This window comes from Neolamprologus brichardi, chromosome 9 (assembly GCF_056152115.1).
Source record: "Neolamprologus brichardi isolate AB-2024 chromosome 9, ASM5615211v1, whole genome shotgun sequence".
Classification (NCBI taxonomy): Eukaryota; Metazoa; Chordata; class Actinopteri; order Cichliformes; family Cichlidae; genus Neolamprologus; species Neolamprologus brichardi.
Window position 1 is genome coordinate 27,942,240 of NC_142112.1, and position 16,594 is coordinate 27,958,833.

The 16,594-nt window shown below is 40.2% G+C and overlaps 1 protein-coding gene across 2 annotated transcripts; it reads left to right on the top strand.

Annotated features, from left to right (window-relative positions):
• Nucleotides 1–3,343: 3,343 nt before the first annotated feature.
• On the top strand, nucleotides 3,344–11,005 carry lztfl1 (leucine zipper transcription factor-like 1). 2 transcript variants are annotated; one of them, XM_006794975.2, is made up of 10 exons: nucleotides 3,344–3,612; nucleotides 3,931–4,055; nucleotides 4,193–4,387; nucleotides 7,890–7,947; nucleotides 8,359–8,430; nucleotides 8,544–8,609; nucleotides 8,702–8,779; nucleotides 9,074–9,250; nucleotides 9,626–9,729; nucleotides 9,910–11,005. In XM_006794975.2, the coding sequence occupies exons 1-10, from the start codon at nucleotides 3,610–3,612 to the stop codon at nucleotides 9,926–9,928; spliced, it is 897 nt and encodes a 298-aa protein (XP_006795038.1). In that variant the 5' UTR covers nucleotides 3,344–3,609; the 3' UTR covers nucleotides 9,929–11,005. The 2 variants fall into 2 exon arrangements, with proteins under 2 accessions (XP_006795038.1, XP_035765539.1); XM_035909646.2 differs by having other exon boundaries at nucleotides 9,092–9,250.
• Nucleotides 11,006–16,594: the final 5,589 nt, after the last annotated feature.

Here is a 16,594-nt window from a genome sequence, read left to right on the forward strand (position 1 = left end):
CCAAATAACCTTCATGACTAAAAGTGTCTGCTTATTTTTCATCAAAGTTATGTATGACGACAATAGAGGGATAGACGACGGGATGCTAGGTAAACTGGACAGTAGATTAAACCTCGCTGATTCCTTTATATTTTACTATTTACCTCTTAATCTTACTCTTTTTTTGCAGAAAGAGAAGGAAAATAGCTGGAAAGAACATATTTCTGAACAGTAGCCTGTTCAATAAAACGCAACTCCTGGGATAAATACAACTATTCTGCCCCCTAGGGACACTTTCCCATCAATGCAGCAATTCCTTTTGTTCAGGCATAGTATTCATACAGCCAGTTTCCCGCACATGGGTTAAGCCTGTTCCTAAAGTAGAAGAAACATTAAATGAGGATCTCCACTTAAAAACACTAGACTGAATCATTTCTGACAGAAAAGTTCCAGAGCATAATAAAGGACACAGATATGTCAGGCACACTCAAACAACTTTAAATAAACACGTAGAAAACAGTATTTTTCATCCTTCCCCAGTAATCCTAACATGAATCTACACACTGCCTACTGCACTGTGTTATTTTTACATCATTTTATGTATTTTATTGCTCATTATATTTCATTACTTTTTTTTGCATTCATATTCATTTTTTCTCTTTCCATTCACTTTCCATGCATTTGGTCTTGAAATAACTCACATTCGTATAATATTACATTTCTTTTTGACACATATTTCATATTTCAGCTGCCCATCAAAGTAAACTACCTGAATACATTGTTAACTGCGAAGAGCCTACAAAGAAACAACTGAGATGTATAACAGGACCATCATAAAGGCCTCTAACAAAAAGTAACAATTTGTTACTCTTTAGCATGTAACTTTACTGTTTTTCAACCCTTGTCTGAATTTTTAAGTGACTCACCGCGACTGCAGGTAAAGAGGAAACATCTTTGCCTTGTTACTGACTGTTACTGACAGATGTTGCAAACTAAACTTGAGCAGAGCAGCAGTCACGTTATAAGCCATCTGATTAGGTGGCTAACCATGCGCTGCCTGTTAGTCTAATTTAATTAGAGCTAGAGAGACATGAGGGGGAGAAAAAAAAAACATTTCCGTCTTTTTCCATGGAGTCAAATGGAGAGTGAAGTTCTTGAGGATGAGAAGACAGTGCCAATCAGTGAAGCTTTTATTTGGCTCATATGATGTCCACTGCATTTGACTGATGGAGAAACAGACTAGACGATCAACTGAATCTGAAAGACTACAAAAAGACTAACTGTCTAGTAAACGCAAAATTAAAAGTATTGCAATCTGTTGCTGAAAATATTAAAATCGGATATTTAGAACTTTATAGTCTTTACAAAATGTATAGCTGAGAGTTTGGCTTTGTTGTTACAACCCTCTGGGTTAGACTGGAGAGGGTTCCTGTGTTTGTGGTTTGTGCTCCTGTCATACTTTTTTTTCTAGCCAGATGGTGCCACCTACTGCTGTATACTGTGCAATGAATGAGCTCAGGCAGGTACTTGCTGCATAATAAATACTTTGGTAGTGAGACCTGATATTATGTGTGATTTGGATATAAAGGCAGGAGGCCAAACTGGAGGTGACAGAATTGAAGATGCTAAGATTTTCATTGGGCAAAATGAGTACATCACAGGGACAGCTCAGGTTGAGTGCTTTGGAGACAAAGTTAGAGAAGAAAGGCTCAGATGGTATAGGGCATGTGCAGAGGAGGGATTGTGGATAAACTAGGGAAAGGATGTTGAAGATGGAGCTGCCGGGAAGTCCACATAGAGGATTAATGGGTGTGTGCTAGGGATAAGTGGAGATGGACGCAGGTAATGCGGTGTGGTGATCCCTAAAGGAAAAAAAACAGGAGAAGACGATTTAGGCTTTTTGCAATCACAAGACAAGAGACAGAAAAATAAAGTTGAGAGTAAATGAGAGGAAAAAACAAATTGCATGTAATGATTGAAATGATTAATTAGTATTTCAAACTCTTACTTGCTTTCCTGACTAATTTTCTGTTAGTAAAACATTTTCAGTTCTCAGTGCAACGCCTCCAAAGATTTTTACACTACATATGTAGTGTTTGGCTCATAAAAGTGTGAAGGTGCTGTGTCTCTTCACACTGTCCTCCTCTTACATGGTCTGCTTTTATTCTGTGTGTGTGTGTGTGGTATGTGTGCGTGGGGTGTGTGGGGGTGGGGTGGGGGGGAGTAATGTGATTCTGTTCCTATTTTTCCCGCATAAGGCTTCACTATTGCAACATTTCTATGACATACATCTGTCTGTTCCCACAGTCCCACACATTTTATCCTCTGTTTTCTGGGAATCACCCTATATTTTCTCACAGCTGCAAATCAGTGATGAGACACAACAAATAGCAAGATGGTGAATATACTATCTACTCAGAGAATCTCAATGAGAGAGAAGATTTGAAAGATGAAGGGGGAGAGTTGTCAGAACATAAATCCATTCTCTCCCCTTTATAGGACACTGCAGACAATAGACAGCAAGGCAGGGAGAGAGTGAAGGGGAATGACACAGGGAATGGCCTGGATCAGATTCAGACCCCTGCAGTGAGGACTCTAAGTACACCGGTGCTCAATCAGGTGTGCTACAGTAGCACTGTCAATTCAGTCTTATAATGAGTTTATGACTGACCATCAGTCACATTCAGTGCAAACCCATCTGCAACTAGCAAGGGTAGAAATGTGGATGCCAAAAAAAAAATGGTGAAACTGAATAGTCATCTGATCATCAATAGTCATCCGTTTAGAAAATCATCCTGATCGGGAGATGTTTGATATCTAAATACTGCTCTAGATTCAGGAGCACCAAAAATAAGAGCTGCATTATGTGTATGTGTGTCCAAGAAAGACATTAAAACACAGTATACATGCATTAATTGAATGTATACTGGGTGTATATGTATATGGAACACACACCAAAACTCTGCTTCTCATGTGTTTATAGGCTTTCACAAATGGGCTAGTTCTTTAGTGGGGCTGACATTTTGACTGCGATGAATCTTGTCAAAACACTGAATTGCGAAGCAGACAACTGAATGACTTGATTACCGACTACTTTTGAGGCAGTTAAAGGCAGATAGCGTGTTCTATGTTGAGATCGAATTAACGTAGAACAACAACAAGATTAAAACAACTACCCTTAAATTACAACCAGTTAAAAAAAAAACATCTTATAGTGAATATCACACACGTGTGTATATGAAATGTTAAGATGAGGCAGTTAATGTTGATTTGGGATTCACTTATTGTTTCAAATCTTTACGTAGCGCCATTGAATGCACCTCTGGTAACCAAGGTGATGACGCTCTTTTCCGTTACCAAGACATTCTCAATGCAAACACTAGCTGCTAGGAGGCTAGCAAATCTGCTTGATAGTCTTATAGCTGTCATATAACCTTTGTTTAGCCTCGTCGAATGTAATTATAAGAGATTTTCAAGAACTCTCGATTCCAGCATTTCACCGCTGGTTTTCAGTCTGCTCACTGAATGATCTAAATTATAGCCAGAAAAACCCATTTTTTTCCTCTTTTGGAGCAGCTCAGTCTTCAAGCTAGCTAACTTAGTTACGTTAACGTTAGCTGCACAGCCATCATGGTAAGTAGCTGAAATGATTTGCTGTACAGGCCACCTGTTCGCTTTTAGGAGTTTAGCATGCTAAACGCCTAGCACTGTGCTCTAAAGCTGAATCAAAAGACGAGTGAACCGCTAATGTTAGCGAGCAACCCTTTATATACATAAATAGTACGCTGGATGTGCAAGCCCATGTGAAAAGGCCCTGCTCCATATTAGCAAGAGAAAATCCTCTTCAAGTTAGCTAATTATCTGCTTGTTTATGTACACCTTATTTGTGTTCATTTTTTATTCTGTGTGCCGATCTTTGCTTAAAATCAAATTTCTCTTATCTTCGTGTAGGCTGAATTTGGATTTAATGAACACCATCAGAATGAAATCATCAATTATATGCGATTTGCACGTTCAAAGAGAGTTCTAAGGCTCAAAACTATCGACTCATGCTTCGAGGAGCTCAAAGATAGCAGGTGACTGGTCATTTCTTCTCTTTTCTCACGTTACTTCCGCCCAGTTGTCTATGTAAAGTAGATATGCAGGAAAAATGAAGTGCTTTTCGGTTCAGATGTACCTGAAACATTTCCAATTTACGTGCATTTTTGTGAAGGCTGGTGGAGGAAACCTTCACAGTGGACGAGGTGAAGGAGATGCTGGACGAGCTGCAGGCGGTGGTGCGTGGGGAGGTGGAGATGGAGCTCATCAACACAGCCCACACCAATGTGCTGCTGCTTAGGCAGCTTTTCTCCCAGGCTGAAAAGTTTTACCTACGACTACAGAGTGATATCTCGGAGCTGGAAAACAGGTGGTCTATCTAGAAATTGCTTATCAGATATATATAGACAAATGGACATACAGTGATGTGAGAAAATATTTGCCCCCTTCCTGATTTCTTTTTTTTTTTCTGTTCACACTTATATGTTTCAGATCATCAAACAAATTGTAATACTAGACAAAGATAACCTGAATAATTACAAAATGTACTGCAGGCCTTACTTGCCTCAGTTAAGGTCAGTGTTCATTACTAAACAATAAGAAAGATGCTGAGCAAAAACAGCATCCATGGGAGAGTTCTGAGGTGAAAACCACTGCTGCCCCCCCCCCCCCCCCCCAAAAAAAAAAAAAAACAAAACAAAACAAAACAAAACAAAAAAAAGAAAGGCTTGTCTTACATTTACCAAAAACATCTCAATGATTTATGACAACATTCTGTGGACTGATTAGACAAAAACGGAACTTTTTGGAAGGTTTGAGTGCCGTTATGCGTGGCTTAAAAGTAACACAGCATTTCATAAAAAGAACATCATACCTGTGCAAACAGTCAAAAATGTTAGTGGTGGTGGTCTGGAGCTGCTTTGCTGCTTCAGGACCTGCATGACTTGCTGTAATTGATGGAATTCTGTTGTCTACCAGAAAATCCTCAAGAAGAATATCTGGCCATCAGTTCATGCCCTGAATCTTAAGCACATTTAAGTTATATGACAGGACAGTGATCCCAAACACCCTGACTTGGATTGGCCAAGTCAGCGTTTGGACTTAAATCAAACTGAAATGCTTGTGCATGACTTTAAACACGTCATCCATGCTGGTAAACTCTCCAGTTTTTATGAACTAAAGTAATTCTGCAAAGAACAGTGGGCCAAAATTTGTTACACTGAAGCTGAAAGAGCCTTTTACTTGAAAGCACTCTTCTGTCTGACCACTAGGTTGTGCAGGGGATGTGAAATGTTATTCATTATTCTGAGGTCTTTGTTCAACACCCTCCTCTCATACACTAACTGTGGGGGCAGCAGAGTAGTTCACAGTGCCAACCTTCCTGATCATGGCATCAATGGAAAGATGCCTAAAAAAGATGCCTTTAAAAAAAAAGGAAGAATAGTCTTTGTGACCTTTTTAATTTCTACATTTTTATTATGTTTATTGTGGGATTATTTATCATTGTGTGCTGAATGGTTGCTTTATCTGAACCAGCCTCTCAGCAGTTTGGCCTTTTTACATAGACAGGAGGTAGTTAAATGATGTGATAGGGGTCATGTCACAGCAATGTAAAAAGTAAGCTTCATGTTAAAGAGAAAGGTTCCACCACACTGTATCATAGACCACTTCCTCTGCAGTGCTGCTCAGATTCAGATCGTGTACATGTTACATGCCAGGTAAAAAGGTCACTGCCAGCCCTCGCTGTCAGTTTAACCCTTTTTTTTTCCATTACGCTTGTTTCTCACTTTTTTGTTTGTTTTTTTTTTTTTTTTGCAGGGATGTTCAGTTAGCCTGAAAACCACAACATGCACCACAACACTATGCAGTGTGGGTAAACTGAGCTGTGAATTTAGATAAGCCTTAGCATTAAAAGTAATATTAAAAAGCATAATGGAAACGTACAACCTCAGAAAAGTGCATGACCTTTTTTTTATAATTTGCAGAGGAGACCGTTACGCCTTTTAACATTTGAACATTTTTCCAAGGCTATTTCTGGATATGTTTAGTATCAGAAACAAATACAGATATATTTGTAGGGTTTTCTTTTAAACTGTGAAACTATTTGCAAAAGATTTGGTGAATTACTTAAGTCTGCCACTTTAATTTCACAAAAATTACAACGCTAATATTTATTGACAGTAATAATCATTAGCAAGTGGCACAAAGCCATTTGCTTACAATAACATATGTATTAATTAAATCTGAAAGATAATTCTTGTGTTCTTCTTTAACAAGTGTGCCAGATGTTCTTCAGAGAATGTTTTTTTTTTCATATTACAAGCCCAAACATGGAGAAATGAGGGCGTGCACATGTGATACCAGAAACAAAGCTACATCACATGTGAACTGTAGTCAGAATATTGCACTCTTTGGCACAAAGGTATCAGGGCTTTCTGGCTCAAGTATGCCTATATCTCAGAGCAACAGAATTGGGTATATGAAGGGTGCACAATGGTACAGAGCCCCGCAAGGGACACTGGAGAAAAAGAAAATAAGGATGAACTTTTACGAGACCTCGCAAAAGTTCATCTTCATTTTTTTTTCTCCAGTGTCCCTTGCGGGGCTCCGTAACTTTTGTCTTGTTGCATGTGCATGATGTCCTCTTGTGGGACCTCTCTTGACCGCAGGAAACGCTCTAAATCCTCTTTCATGTCTACTCCCGAGGGAGATCCCGAGTTACTTTTGTGAGATACCACAAATGTAACTTGGGATCTCGCAAAAAACCTTTTGCGAATCTTGCAAAAGTTCATCTTCATTTTTTTTTTGTCCAATGTCCCTTGCGGGCCTCCGTAGAGGCCCCAACCCTCACCCATCATCCCTCACTCCATCCCTCTCCAAAAAATAAAAAACAAACAAACAAACAAACAAAAAAGTTCAGATAGCAAAAACTGACAGTGCCACAGGTTGTAGGCTTCACTTCTGAAATGAGCAAGCTTTTGATTTAAAATTCAAATTTCATGGTCACGCTTAAGCCTAAACCGCACGTCGACCGGTCCTTTTTGTCACGAGTGAGGATATGAAAGCAACTTTTTTTCTTCATCTCAGTCAGATAACATCAGCTTGCTGTCCAAATGTCCTACTTACGATGACCTAATGACCGAGACCCGGGGTCCAGGTTGCTCAGTGCAGCGCCCCATGGCTCATACACAAGTATAAACGCACCGCCTGTTTTCTGTGACACTCTGATGAACTTCATAAATGAATGTGACCTCTTCTCACCTTTCACCTTGTTAACACACTGTGTGTGTTCTTTGGAAAAGTAGTTTTGTAATATGCGAGCGGTGGGTGGATGAATAACCTCCAAAGCCTTTTTTTCACAGGGCTCAGCTGTACGTGACTTACACGGTGTCTAAAGCTAGGAATACGCCCCATATCACAGGCTACGTGTCTTCATCTGCTATTTAAAACCACATTACAGCTTTTCAGAAGCCTGATCTGCTCACCACAAGCGTGCATCTTAAAACATGAGTGCTAAACTGCCACCAAGAGATAGGGTGTTAAGTTTCCCTGCCAAACATTTAGATGGTAGATCGCTGTAATGTTCAAAAACATAAACATCGACATTGCGGTGACAAGTTAGCTGATGTGAGGAGATCACACAGATTGTCATATCAGTGCACCCAGTGTAGCATCTAAGTGCTGTTTACAGTAACCCTACAAACTGTCATAATTTTTCTCTGCATGTAATATTTTTCATTTTCGGTCTTATTATTTAATATCATGTCTTCACTGTTGTTCAGCACTTTGTGACTGTTAGGTCTGTGAAAAGCACTATATAAATAAATGTTACTTCTATCGTCTAATGCTTTGTTATCGTCTGACCCGTACAGGGAGCTGTTGGAGCAAGTGGCTGAATTTGAGAAGACTGACTTTAAAACCACCGATAAGGTGAGCATAAGGTGCAGTTTTGTCACGTGTGAGAGCTTCAAACGTTACCGCTGAGATATTGAGATATTCGTCATTGATCATGCGTCCCTAGCGTATTTGTACCCACAGTTAGCAACTAGAGAGGCGTGCAGCTGCTTCTGTGCATTTTAAATAGTTTTCTGTACCTGTCTATAGTAGCCTGGTGGTTACTTACTCACACATCACTGAGGTTGACAAGTGGTTTTATCACATACCGTTTTATGACAAACAAATTCACTGCTCTTTCATGACACTAGTCTTCATCACATTTATGGGAAAGTGAAAGACTTGCCTAAATGGTGTTGATTTTTTTTTTGTTTTTTTACAGTTACATACCAGTTAGATAAAGAACAATTGACCATCTAATCTTTGTTATTTAAAAATATCCCCCAGATAAACAAAGAAACAAGCAAACCCAAGTTGGCCCCTCTGAATGAAAGTGGAGTGTCTGAACTTCTCAACAAGGTAAAGAAATGTGGTACATTATATGGATTGCTTCCATAGATTCACTGGGATGTTGGATTGTCCGTATGTTTACATAGTAAACCACAGCTACTGTATCTTCAATACTTCTTCAGGAGATAGTGAGACTACAACAGGAAAATGACAAACTGAGAGCGAGGCTCCGGACTTTAGAATCCCAGGTACACAAATGACATTTTAAACAATGTGCTATCTTACTCGTGCTTGATAGCGATAGTTGTGTTGTTAATTCTCTTCCTGCTTGATTGTTTAGGCCATGAGTGCACTAGATGAGAAATCCAGGGCAGAGAGAGCTCTGAAAGACCTTCAGAGAGTGCAAGGTGAACAGCAGGTACGTTTCCAAATGTGGCTTACAGTCAGCAAGTGTCATCTTCTCACTTTTTCTTTTTTTTTGGGTCTCGCTTTGCGTTCCATTTCGCTACTTTCGTTTGTTTAACTTTACAGTTTTTCGTTTTCATATAAATGTTTTCTGCCATTTGCTTTTATCTGCCAACTTGGACCTAAATGGTATGTATCCACATGGTCAAAGTGTGTATTTTGTCGTCGTTAGAAATAGATTTTTTTGTCTTGATGTCATAACTCATTCAAAAAAGGTGAGGTAACGGTGTTGCCGTTCCCTTTTAAGGTGGCTGCTCAATCCAAGGAAATCAACAGTCTAGAGGACACAGTGGCAGCTCTGAGAGAGGACTACGAAAGGTCTCTCAGCGCCAACGTGGCAACCCAGAAAGATTTGCAGGACAACCTGATCTCTTCCAAACATGAGCTTCTGCGAGTGCAAGAGCAGCTGGCCTTGGCAGAGAAAGTGAGCAACTTTGGTCTCTTCCAGGAATTGAAAGTAACGAGCAAACATATAGTTAACACCCACAAAATGCCAAGTGTTGTTGTTGCTGTTCTACCCAGTTATTATTGAAGTTGTGAGACAATGAGGGTGTCATGAAGTCTGCGAACATGACGGCCTTTCTTGCTGTTTACGAATCTCTCCTTGCTCTTCATCAGCAAGTGGCACTGCGGAAGCAAACGTTTTTTCATGTTCACTTTCCTGTCATGAGTTTCTAAGCAAAAGGTCATGCAATTGAATGTTGTACTCGCCGCCTGATGCCATTGGGACAGTTGGTCAGGTGCACTGAGCAATCTGTGCTGTTTTTCTCACGTTTGAATGTGTGTGTGTTGCGCACAGGAGCTGGACAAGAAGTTCCAGCAAACTGCGGCCTACCGCAACATGAAGGAGATCCTAACCAAGAAGAACGAGCAGATCAAAGAGATTAGGAAACGATTGCAGAGGTGAGTCTATGATTGTGAAATTATCCAAATCTAGTAGGTAAAAGTGAATCAACACCCTTGAAAATAAAATCATACGGCATCCCAGTGTAGTCATAATATATAATACTAATAAGCTAATTGTGAGATTTTCCTTCTCTTGTTCATGTTTGACTAATTTCAGATTTTGCTCTCTGTTTTCAGATATGAGCCTAATGAGTGAGCTCCACCCCGGACAGCTGGTTTAACAGATGTTTGCGGGTATAAAGCGGGACCAAGATTTACGACTGTGGTTTGGATACGAAACCATCTGATCTTTTGCTGTAAGACAAGAGAGACAGAAAAAAAAGCTCTTCCACGAGGAAACTTTTATTCACGCTTTGTCTGGCATTTTCACTAGTAATCGGCTTTAGTAAAGAGTAGGAGCGGGAAGCTGGAAGCACACACACACACACACACACACACACACACACACACACACACACACACACACAACACACACACTCACACACACACACACACACACACACACACACACACACACACACACACACACAAATGTAGTAGTGATGGCCGAGCTTTCTTTTTCCGTGTCTCAGTTCAGAGCTCACTTACAGTAGCTAGCAGACTTCCCTCTGTGCTCTATGCAATTACCAACACGTCCCAGTTCGAAGAGGCCTTGTCTGTTTGCTGAATTTGACAGATACGTTTTTGTCTGCCGGAAGCTTTGCAGTCTTATTATTGTGTGATCATAGGTTAAAATATTTGGCATTCATGCATCAGGTGATTACTGATATCCTGCTGAATAGTCTTAATCTCAGCAGCCCCGTTTTCTAGTGAACTTGGCATCGCCTTTGAGTTACATGCAGTTTCAAGTAAATCCAAGCCACAGAAAAAAGTTTATTGATCTGTTGCGGTTCATCTGATTTGTTACCTAAGCATTTAATAGTATTGCACACCAAATACCTACAGTGTTTCTTTTTTTTTTTTTTTTTTTTTTCCCCAATGCGTGAAAACCCGGAGCTTTTACTTTTCTGCTCTTGCCTATTAAATGACATGAATAATGATTTACAGTGATTTCCCTACTTCCCCTTCAAAATCGCATAGAATATTTTTGTGTGGAATCTCTATCCATGTACTTTTCGTATTGCTGTGGGCGATGGAGTGTAAGAGGAAAAAAAAAATATTTACATGATGTTCATGAAGCAATGCTCTTGTAGAGTATGACACATCTACCCTATATTACACTAGATGTGTGTTTGTTTGTATTGTGCAAAGTATGGGGTAATAAAAGCTGGTACTGAAATATGTCGTCGGTTTTATGAAAGTAAATTCTTCACATTTAACTTCAGCTGATATCATACACTAAACAGACACTTTACTGCATGAACATGTTTCTAGTGCACTAGTAAATTGACCCTCGTTAAGATCGCTGGAGCTTTGTGGTACACTGATGTCTGTGGTCGTAAAAGGATTGACATGGTCAGCAACAATACTCAAGTAGGCTGTAGCATCTAAATGATGCTCAGTTAATATTAGGGAGCCCAAAGTGTGCCAATTCAATATCCCCCACACCATTACACCACCACCAGAAGCCTGAACCACTGATACAAGTAGGTCGGATCCATGCTTTCATGTTGTTTACACTACCACCATCCGAATATTGTAGAGGATCATCCGACCCGGCAACATTTTTCTGTTTTTCTGCTGTCCAATCTTGGTCGTCCTATGTCAATTACAGCCTTGGTGTTCTGTCATTTAACTAACAGGAATGCCAACTTTAGCCCATTTGCTTCGATGTTTGATGTGTGCTGCATTCAGAAATGCTCTTCTACATATCTTGTTATTTGAGTAACTTACCTTCCTATCAGCTCAAAGCGTCTGGGAATTTTTGTGTGACTGGCACTCACTGTATATTTTCTCTTTTTATTTTTTTTCCTTTGTAAACTGGAGTGGAAAATCCCAGTAAATCAGCAGTTTCTGAAAATCAGATTTGATGATTAGAGATTCCCCTTAACAAACTGTTGAATAGGTCCACCTAACAACGTGGGAGTTGAGTGTGTTTGATTAAAAATACTCACCCTATTTATTTAAAACTAAAAAAAAGTCGATGTGGTGAATGCCATGCCACACGTTTGTGTAATCTGTACCAGGGGGCGCCACAATGCAATAATACAAAACTACACATGCACAAATAAATGTATCTCATTATAACCTCGAAAAAACTCAGTTTGGGCAACAGGTGCTTGATGTCAGTGACTTTGCAGCCTGTTGTCACTGCACTGGTTACTCACAAGTACTTAAAATATTTTTTCTTTTCTTTTTTTTTCAAATTACAGATGCAATTGTGTTTTGTGTGTTGACCCATGTATGTTTTTTTCAGGCCAGTAAGTAGGACTAGATGCTAATGCTGCCACACTAAGACACCCAGGAACAACAAAGCACAAAACTACATGTTTTTAACTACAAATCTGTGGGCAGGAGTATTATTATGTTTATGGATTCTGTATTATTTCATGCTAAATCAGCAAAGGTGGCCGGCTTTAGTAAAGTACCACCAAAAAATACAAATAAAAAATTACCTGTTAAGAAGAATCCGGGGGGTAAAATGACCATGAGGTAAATCTCTCTGATGATACTCGTAATAATAGTGCTGACTGGTATTATTTGCACAAAAGAATTGCTGTTGTTGTAGAGTTTACCATATTTAATCTGCTTTGCTTATTTTGAGAAACGTGTTTTGTTTCCCTGTTTCTCCTAACCAAAGTAGACCGAGATAGCACCAAAATAAGAAACAGTGGTCACCAGCAAGTCAACCGTCAAACCCTTTTTGTTTTCACTGAAACCCTTAAAAGCCACAGTGTCCTGAATTAAACTCATGTGAGTTATGCATCTTGCACAGAACTTATGCACATGAAGGCGGGAGTAGGTGAGAAACACACTACGTGCTTATACGAGCTGTAAACTCATAACAATGATGATGCTTTAAAACCTATTAGTGCTGCTCTGATTCAGAAAGATGGCATCTACATTATTTCTTCTCCACCACCTAATGAAAGTTGTGTTTAGCAAAAAAAAAATAAAAAATCCTTGCCCTATATTTGCATGTAGTCGCGTGCTTGTGGTGCAGCTAAAGAGTAAACAAGACAGGGATTGAGAACCGCTGGTTGGTTTGGATAGGATGCACAAGCTAAGCTGCTGTACAACAGACTGACAATAAATCACAGCAGCAGGCACAGGAAGTGGTAACTTGTATGTACCAAGCAGAGACTCTTGCACTGCCGAGAGAAGTCACAGCACTTTCCCACAGTATGGGGCAATAGTTAATTCAGAGTAGTGAAGCTGGTGAAGAACAGCTTCCTGCTCACTGACAAGGCATCAAAGGGGTTTTCTCAGTTTCACTAGCAACGCAGAAGCTTCTGGTTTTCTACAGAATCACGAAGCAGGCATTTGCTGGTGCTGGTATTGCTGGTGGGGAGAGTTTCAGATTGTAAATGTCCTAAAACAAAGATGGTTGGACTTTTAGGGGAAGAAAAGACTGCGGCAATCTACGCTAATCTCAGGTTTCGATGTTAGCGCTGGCATATTTACACCCACATGGTATCCAGTAACTACAGAGCAGTGTAACATTCCTGTTCAATCTTGCCCTGAACTTGTACTAGTGTGATTTAGCAGTCACGTATCACAAGCCATATTTGATCACTATTTGTCCTGCAGGTGATGTTAATGTAAGTGTAAAGGTGTATGGCCGTGTATTGATAGCTGAGATATTACATTTGTCTGTTAATCCATCCATGTTGCTTGGATTTGTTAAACAAAAGACAAACTCAACAACGCTGCCGTCTCTCAAGATTTCTGAATCACCCCAGTAACCATAATGTGGCAGAATCATAACACCGTGGAACCAGTAGGTATGTTTTATTTGACACTGTTACATCAACTGCTGCTTCCAGGTTGGTTCCCTTCTCTCATATCCTTTGTCTCTGCCTTTATGTCCGTGACGCCGGCTACCTCACTGTCACTGTGGGAACATTGTTGTAAAAAGGTTAGGCCTGCATATCTCAGCTTCCCGGGCCCGCTCGATGTCACTCAGTAACTGGCAGTTGCTAAGAGATGACACAGATGACGACAAAGAGATACTGGAAGCAGCTTTTAGTCACTTCTGAGAATAACTGCTTAACGCAGTTGTTTTCTATCTCGCTTTTTCTGTGAAATAAAATGGCACATACATGCTGAGTTCACAAAACGACTCAAAGTTTGCCTCTCTGCGCTACGAGGATCTCCAGTTGTAAGTGTAACACACATAATCCTGGTTTAGCTGAAGGGATTGGGAGGTTTTTCCCCCTCTTATTCATTCTGTTGACTAATCTACCCCCATCAATCAGAGAGAAGTCAGGTTGTCATATGAATCTGTTGCTTATGTTTTGTGACTTTGTCTATCACGGTGGAAATTTATTTCACGCTACAAAACTTAACACAGAAACTACACTGTTTACTTTGCTTTTACAAATGGGACAATCCTCTGTTTCTGGACTTTCTGTGATTTTTCATGCCTTTTTGTTATGTTGACATGAATAGGTATCAAAACAACATGTTCAAAGTCTTTTATTCCCACAAGGGATGATTGGTTTGAGAGATCTAGTATTTTTTTGTTTCAGGTTGTATACATGGTCATTCCAGGGTGTTTTCCCTGCTTTATATTCTTCAGAGTTGGAGATATAGAAACGGTAGCAGAATGTGCCACGTCTGGTTTTCTGTTCTACGCATCTCCCACCAGATGATGCTGGGAATATCCCACAGACTGCAGCATGACATCAGCAGTTGACTTCTAGGCACATCTCAGAGCCTCAGCGTTTTGGCATGTGGGTTTTTTGTTGTTTGGAATTGCAAGTGACCACATATGAATGAGGAAGTGATGCGCTGTATTGGTGCAATATGCAGACACATGAGCAAACGCTTGGTGACAGTGAGAAGTAAAAGCTCCTCCAGCAGAACTAGACCCAAGGAGGGGCAGCCATGAGCAGTTGGGGTGATGGAAGGAAGACAGAAAATAAGGCACACTGTGGAAGAGAGCCAGAGATGGATAATAACTTATAAGGAAATGCAGAGTAATGTGTAAACGAATAGAAAGTGAAAAAGGTAAGTGAAGAAGAAACACTCAGTGCCTCATGGGAACCCCCCAGCAGTCTGGGCCTTAAAAGTCGAGAAGTGTCTGTCTCTGAAATCCAGTCTGGGAGCTGGTTCCAAAGAGAGGGGCCTGGAAGCTGATTTTTAGAGCCCAGTACAATAACTTCAGTTTTATCAATCACTAAAACTAAAACACAAATGTTTCTCTGATCATTTTGGATAAAATACTCCGCAAGTGAAAACACAGATGAGAAATCCAGCTCAGTGGTTCAGATTGGCACAGGTAAGGCTGAGCTGGCAGCTGCTGGTTGCTCCTATATTCAGAACACCACTGAAAGTCAGCCTTGGAAGTTTCTTCTTTCCATTTGTGTGTGTTTCAAAAGCAGGTCAGTACTGACGGTTGGCCTGAACAAACCCCACACACACACACACAGCTGGAAGACCTCTGCCTGAACCGCAGTGCCACCACATCACACCTGATACGGCTGAAAAGATGTGTGATTGGGCGAAGTGTGCCGTCGCGGGTTAGATTTTCTAGAGCCTGAAAACAGAGCATGGAGAAGGTTCATAATTCTTATTACAATAAACTTTGGATTTTTTGTGCTATCGAAATTCATCCTTAATGTTCAGAAATAGATCTGTTAGTTTGATTGTTTTTTCCTGGACTTTTAAAAACAAAATCTCCTTTGCATTTCATGTGCATTAAATAGTTTGATTTATTGGTTCAGTCCAAACACAAAAAATACAAATACAGTTAAATTAATCCGGAAACTTGCTTTTTATTTATTCATTATTTTATTTATTGTTTTAAAAGGCTCTTGTAATCCACAGCTAACGGCTCAGCGCAACGGTTCCTTTATGACAGACATTACTATCAACACACAACAAAGGTTAAAGAGCATGGGCCTCAGTGAACAAAACCTTCACCACACACACGCACACACACGTGTTACACAACAACGAAAACACAAAGCACGCCCATGGCTACAGCAGCAGTGAGAGCTATGTCATAAGATGTCATGAGATGCATGAAGCCTTAAAGTGTGTCATTCAGGCAGCAGTCCGCAGTCGTGTTGGGTAAACTACCTCGTTTAGTCACCTTTAAATATGCATAACCGTGGTTACAATCTACAACAGGTTGCTACATGAAACATTGCATGATTGCGTTGTCATTCTATGCGGCATTTTTCGGGGGGAGTGAAAAGACTCTCAAAGTTTTTTGTTTTTATTATCCATGTATGTGATTTGTGGTTCACATGGTGGCGCAGTGGTTAGCAGTTTTGCATCAAGGCAGAAAGGTCCCGAGTTTGAATCAAACAACATTTATGACACAGAGTTTACGTGTTCTTTATGCATCTACATGGGTTCTCTCTGTTTACTCCCACTTCCTCCCGCAGTCCAAAAACACGCGTAGGTTAGGTTAACTAGCAAGGCTAAGTTGACTGCACTTGTTAATGGTTGTCTGTGTCTTTGTGTTGACCTTACCTGTACCCTGTCTCTCACTCTATGACAGCTATTGGATATTGATGGATTGCGATGTATGACTTCGCCATTTTGACCCTGATACTGATACCGAAAGGGCAGTAAACTTTGATTACGCACATATTATGTCCACTGGTTTGTTTTTCATAGAGGGTTCCCAATAAAGCCACTGCATCAAAGATTCGAAAGGTGATCTCATCTTCAATTTGGAACCTGATGTGGCGCCGTCATCAACCGATGCCAACGAAACTTTCTGTTTGGTCATGTAATGGTCTCTTTG

Bases quoted from the DNA above. Each gene is read 5' to 3' on its own strand.
- lztfl1 (XM_006794975.2), top strand. The intron at 4,056-4,192 runs GTGACTGGTCAT...ATTTTTGTGAAG, and splicing joins GAGGAGCTCAAAGATAGCAG to GCTGGTGGAGGAAACCTTCA. The intron at 7,948-8,358 runs GTGAGCATAAGG...AATATCCCCCAG, and splicing joins ACTTTAAAACCACCGATAAG to ATAAACAAAGAAACAAGCAA.